At 37.4% G+C, this 5948-nt stretch overlaps 1 protein-coding gene across 1 annotated transcript; it reads left to right on the top strand.

Annotated features, from left to right (window-relative positions):
• Nucleotides 1-3096: 3096 nt before the first annotated feature.
• LOC107472178 (uncharacterized) lies at nucleotides 3097-4047 on the top strand. Its single transcript, XM_016091729.1, has one exon. The coding sequence runs from the start codon at nucleotides 3097-3099 to the stop codon at nucleotides 4045-4047; it is 951 nt and encodes a 316-aa protein (XP_015947215.1).
• Nucleotides 4048-5948: the final 1901 nt, after the last annotated feature.

Here is a 5948-nt window from a genome sequence, read left to right as displayed (position 1 = left end):
AGCGATATCTAGTAAACAACAGATCTGTAAATTTATTTTTTTAATATTTAAACTAAAAAAAATATTTTTTCTAATTGTAAAATAATAAAAGATTCGAAAAAATCTAAAAAATAAAAAATTAAAATTTTAAATTTTTTAAATTAATTTATTAAACTAATTTGTGAACAAGTGCAGCAAAAAAAGTCAACTGTTTTGGTGTAGCATTATCCGGTGAGTAACAAAAAATATTTTTGAGAATATAGTGTAGTTAATTGAGACAAAACCCCAAACAGTTAGCGTGTTAATAGAGGCAAATCTTCAAACAGTTAGTGGGTTAGTCAAAAATAAAGAAAAAGTGCTTGATCTAAACTACCACCTCACTTAATCATTGTCAATCTAATCAATCCCCGGCAACGGCGCCAAAAACTTGATGTGCGAAAAACGGTCCGACACAAAACTCACCGGCAGGTGCACCGGGTCGCATCAAGTAATAAAAACTCACGGGAGTGAGGTCGATCCCACAGGGATTGAAGGATTGAGCAATTTTAGTTTAGTGGTTGATTTAGTCAAGCGAATCAAGATTTGGTTGAGTGATTTGTGATTTGCAGAATTTAAATTGCATGGAAAGTAAAGGAAATGGGTAAATTGCATGAAATTAAAGAAAACTAAAATTTAAAGTGCTGAATCTTAAAGTGCAAGAAATTAAATGGCAGAAACTTAGAACACAAGAAATGTAAATTGCAGAATCTTAAATTGCAAGAAATGTAAATGGCTTGAATTATAAAGGGAACTGGGAATTGGATTTGCAGAAATTAAACTAGGAAAAGTAAATTGCAACAAACAGAGAAAATAGAAGATGACTTGGATTTAATCGGATCTAAAACAGAAATGTAATTGAGCTTGAAAAGCATTAAACAGGAAATGTAAAATTGGAATTCAGATCTCAGGACCCAAGAGACTAGATAACCAAGTCTAGATCTCAATGCCTTCCTAGATCCAACAAGAACAATTGCAAAGGAGATGACGAATTATAAATTGCAAGGGAAGTAGAGGGGGAATGATGACAAGTCATCTTAGCCTAGTTTCACTAGTCTTTTTCTTTTGTTTTTAATTGAATTATGCACTTTCTTGAGGCTTAAGCAAGCTAATTTAGGTAGATTTTCATGCTTCCTTTGATTGAATCAACCATAGATAAATTAATGCAATTTCATGAGGTTTGATGCCATAATTGGTGCATATTAGGATAGAATGATCATCTCATGATTTTGAGCATAGCTTTGATGTGTTTGGTTGATTTATGATAGGTGAAGAAAGCTTGGAAAAGGGTTGAAGTAAGAAGGAAGAGCTAGAAGCAAAGAGGGAGCAATGAAACAAGTGAAATTGAACCAAGAAACATAAAGTTGGATTTGAAGTTAGCCCCCAAACGTTGGCATAAACTTTTGGATGAAAAGTTAGCTTCAACGTTAGCCCCCTAACTTGGAGGCTAACGTTGGAAGTTGAAAATCTCCTCCCAGCATGCTTCACGTTTGCGCCAACGTTAGCCCCCTAACTTGGAGGCTAACGTTGGCATGAGAGCTCATCTTTGGCGCATAAAATCTTAAGGGAGAATAGCCAACGTTTGCGCCAACGTTAGCCCCCTAACTTGGAGGCTAACGTTGGCGCCAATTGTGCATAAGGAAGGGCCAACGTTGGCGCTCAAGTTAGGCCCCTAACTTGGAGGCCAACGTTGGCATCAGTAAAAAGGGCCTGCTGACATGAAAAGTTGACCTCAAAGTTAGCCCCCTAACTTTGAGGCTAACTTTGAATCCAACTTTGCAAAACTCAAATCCGGTTCAATTGGTTCACTTGGGTTCCTCTCCAAACTTCAAGAGCAATCAACCAAGGCCTCTTTCAACCCAAATCCACCAAGAGCAAAGGCCCAACTCAAGGCTTGAAGATCAATTGAAGAAAGTGTATAAATAGGCTAGAATTCAATTTATTCGGGGAGCTTTCCTTTTTAGTTTTTAGAGAGTTTTCTTCTTGGTTTTGGGAGCTTGAGTGATCTTTATTTTCTTAGTTTAATTGCTTTCAATTTCAATTACACTTGTCTTGGATCTTGGGTTGGAGAATTGAAGGAATTCTGTTTCAATCTCACCTTAGATCTCTCTGTTGATTTTCACTGCAATTTAATTTCCAGTTCGGTTAATTGCTTTCTCATCTACTCTTCTTGCAATTTACAATTCCTTGGTTATTGTTCTTGTTGGATCTAGGAAGGCATTGAGATCTAGACTTGGTTTTCTAGTCTCTGGGTCCTGAGATCTCATTTTACCATTTCAATTCTCTGATTCTTGCTTTAATTGTTCATTTTATTTTTCTGTTTGAATCCGATTCAATCCCAATTCCCAATTATTCTTATATTTGATGCAATTTAACTTCTCTTTGTTTAATTCCTGCAAATCCAAGTCCCAATCCCTTTTACATTTTAAGCCATTTACATTTCTTGCAATTTAAGATTTTGCAATTTACATTTCTTGCACTCTAAGTTTCTGCCATTTAATTTCTTGTTTCTTAAGATTCAGCACTTTAATTTCTGTTCTCTTTAAATTCATGCCAATTTCCCATTCCCTTTACTTTCAATGCAATTTAAATTCTGCAATTCACTAATCAATCAACCAAATCTTGATTCGCTTGACTAAATCAGCCACTAAACTAAAATTGCTCAATCCTTCAATCCCTGTGGGATCGACCTCACTCCCGTGAGTTTTTATTACTTGATGCGACCCGATGCACTTGCCGGTTAGATCGGTGTTGTTTTGGGAGAGATTCTTGTCTCAACCAAAATAACCCCATCAAGTTTTTGGCGCCGTTGCTGGGGATTGATTAGATTGACAATGATTAAGTGAGGTGGTAGTTTAGATCAAGCACTTTTCCTTTACTTTTGACTAACCCACTAACTGTTTGAAGTTTTGCCTCTGTTAACACGCTAACTGTTTGAAGTTTTGTCTCAACTGATTACACTCAATTTTCAAAAATACCACTGTATGATCCATTTGTTGATTTATGTCACAGAAGAAAAAAAGAGAGGCACGAGGGAAGGCTATCATTGAAGAAGAAATTTCGAAAGAAAAACATTACAACATGAAGCCGCAACTCGTTACACTAATCAAGAACAATTGCTCCTATGGTGGAAATCCATTGGAGGATCCTAAACAGCACATATCCACTTTTCTGAGAACTTGTGGTGTTATCAATCTCGAAGGTGCAAATCATGACACCTGGAAGCTCTCGTTATTTCCCTTCTCACTAAGGGATGAAGCTGCACAATGGCTCGAAACTATGCCCCAGGGCAGTATTACTAGTTGGGACGAATTGGTTACCAAATTTCTGACCAAATTCTCCTCATCCCAACAAAACATCAAGATGAAAGAGGGGATTCAGCCATTCATACAAGGAGAGGAAGAATCATTGTTCAAACCATGGGAAAGATACAAGAAAGTAAATGACAAAGAGGGTTTCCGGGCGTTCTATGAAGGATTAACCCCAGAAACAAGGAGAGCAGTGGATTACGTCTTAGATAACCTTTTCAAAGCAACAGCAGCTGGCCAAGGAACTACAGAGCTCAATAACCAGAGAGCCAATAACCAACACTCAATTGAGACTTCACAGAATGCAACTTCAGATGAGGAGATAAAGAATCTTGAAGGAATGAAGGTAGTCATGAATCAAAGCAAACAGCTACATCAGCGAACTCAGCAACAATTGGAGTCAATAGCTAGACAAATTGACTTTCTCCAGTCTACTACAGTGAAGGCACAATTTCCACCATGGAAACCACATTCTTATCTAGGAATGAAGGAATCTCAATGCCAGGAACAAAGGGACTTCAATTACAACAACCAAAGTCACTCTAGCATGCCCCAACACCAGTCTCAGAATGATGTGTACATCCCACCCTGGAGAATTCAATCCAACTGGAAGGAAGGCGAAAGCCAAAATCAAAGACCAAGGGACTTCAACTGCAATAACCCCAATTTCAAAAATCAGCATACAAACCATCCCCACAACAACAATCATCAAGCACTACCCTAACACACACACCTCCAACCCCATCCTACCTCACCATTCGCCCAAAATAATTTTTATCAACCACCACAGTTGACACAGCCACAACCATTTCCAATTGTTCCAGGAATTTATGTTCTAGAAACACTGATGGAAAGATTTATGAAAATTCAAGAAATGATGGCAATAGAGCAGGAAGAAATAAAGAAGCATCAAGAGATGATAAGCAAGAACCAAGAAACCGTACTTAGAAGACTCGAAAGGCAGATGGAACAACTGGTTCGAAACCTTGCTGAACTGAGTGAGAGGAAGGGAACTTTGAACCCAAAGAGCCATGAGAAGGAGGCTGGGTTGAAGGAAAAGGAAGTCGTGGAGGAAAGTAAGAAGTCTCAACTTCCATGATCAGAGGGTGGAAAATGTCAAGCTAGTGACAATAAAAGAGCGCTTGTTGGGAGGCAACCCAACTAGAGGTAACTATCTTTTCATATCCAATTCAATAAAACTGTTATTTAGTTTTGTCTAGATTGCAAGAAGTTAAGTTTGGTGTTGCACACCAAAACAATCTAAGGGAGAATGAAGGATTCTAGGTTTGGTGTTCCACCAAAATCCCATCATAAAACACATTCTCACTTTCTGCCATAAGGCTAGCTTCATGCATTTAGACGAACTAGTTAATTATCTTGCTGTTTTTTTAGTTTTTAGTCTATTACCTTAGAAAAAGAAGAAAGAGTTTCACACATGGTCAATTTGATGCATTGGCAAGGTACTAAGTTTGGTGTTCCCACACCAAAGTAAGTTCAAAAAGCCCACAAATAAATCATGCAGACTAACCACTGTTTCTAAGTGCTTGGGGAACAAGCAACTTTTAATATCATTGCAGAATATCATACAAACTTTTGGAGATTTTTAGCATCATCAAACAAAGAGGTGAAAGATGAACATGAAAGTCAGAATTGATGATGATGAGAAGAAGGAAAGCAAGTGAACTCCAACAGGTTGTATTGTTAAGTGATTGTTTTACATCAAATGTTGCTGTGATTGAAAGTTGGATTGTATCCTTATTTGCTCTGCCTGTCTGCATAGTGTAGTTTTCCTTATATACCCCTGCCTGCCTGCATAGCATAGCCTTTCTTTATAATTCAATAAGCAAGATGCTTGATTATTCACAACATTCTTATCTTCAAAACTTGTTTGCACTCAATTTTCAAGAAATGCATCACATGAAAGTTCTTTGAAAAGAAGGATTGAGGAATAAATCAATTTCTGAGGCAAGCAAAAGATTAGGAGAAGTGGTGGTTCTAGTTGTATGATCATGTATTGAGGTTGCATGCTTGTGAAAACTTGCATGGGAGCTCATAGGCAGGACATGAAGTTCAAAGAAGTATTGTAGAGATTCTCAAAAATCTATTGATCCAAGAAGCAGCAAACAAAACAAAAGAAAGAAAAGAAAATGCAAAAACAAAAAGAACATGGCCCAAGGCCCTGAGCATCAATTACTAGGCAGAAAAAGAAAGAAAGAAACAAAAACTCAAAGAGTTGTTATCCTAGTAAATGCTTGTGGTTGAAGTGTGTCAAGGAAAGAGGCTTGAGCAAGTAAATCCTGAGGGGTGCTTTAACACCTAATACCTTAAAACCAACTGGTTTAGGAGTATTGATTGAAAGCTTATTTAAAAAGCCACTTTGAGACATATACTTAGAGTCGAGGCCAAAGCAAAGAAAATAATAAGCTGCTTCAAGGTGATTACATATAAAGAGATCTCCATGATACCATTTGGATGAATATTCTAAGACCTACGACTCCCAATATGTGAGGACTAGTGAGCACTGAAGCCCTTGCATGAGCATATGATTTAGAGTTAATCCCACTGTTACTTGATCACTTCACTCACTGTACTTTACAAATGTTCCTCAATCCATCTTAATTGAAA

This window comes from Arachis duranensis, unplaced genomic scaffold (genome assembly GCF_000817695.3).
Source record: "Arachis duranensis cultivar V14167 unplaced genomic scaffold, aradu.V14167.gnm2.J7QH unplaced_Scaffold_64685, whole genome shotgun sequence".
Lineage (NCBI taxonomy): Eukaryota > Viridiplantae > Streptophyta > Magnoliopsida > Fabales > Fabaceae > Arachis > Arachis duranensis.
This window is presented reverse-complemented; position numbering and strand designations above follow the sequence as displayed.

Excerpts from the sequence above, each read along its gene's own strand:
- LOC107472178 (XM_016091729.1), top strand. The coding sequence starts at position 3,097 with ATGAAGCCGCAACTCGTTACACTAATCAAGAACAATTGCTCCTATGGT.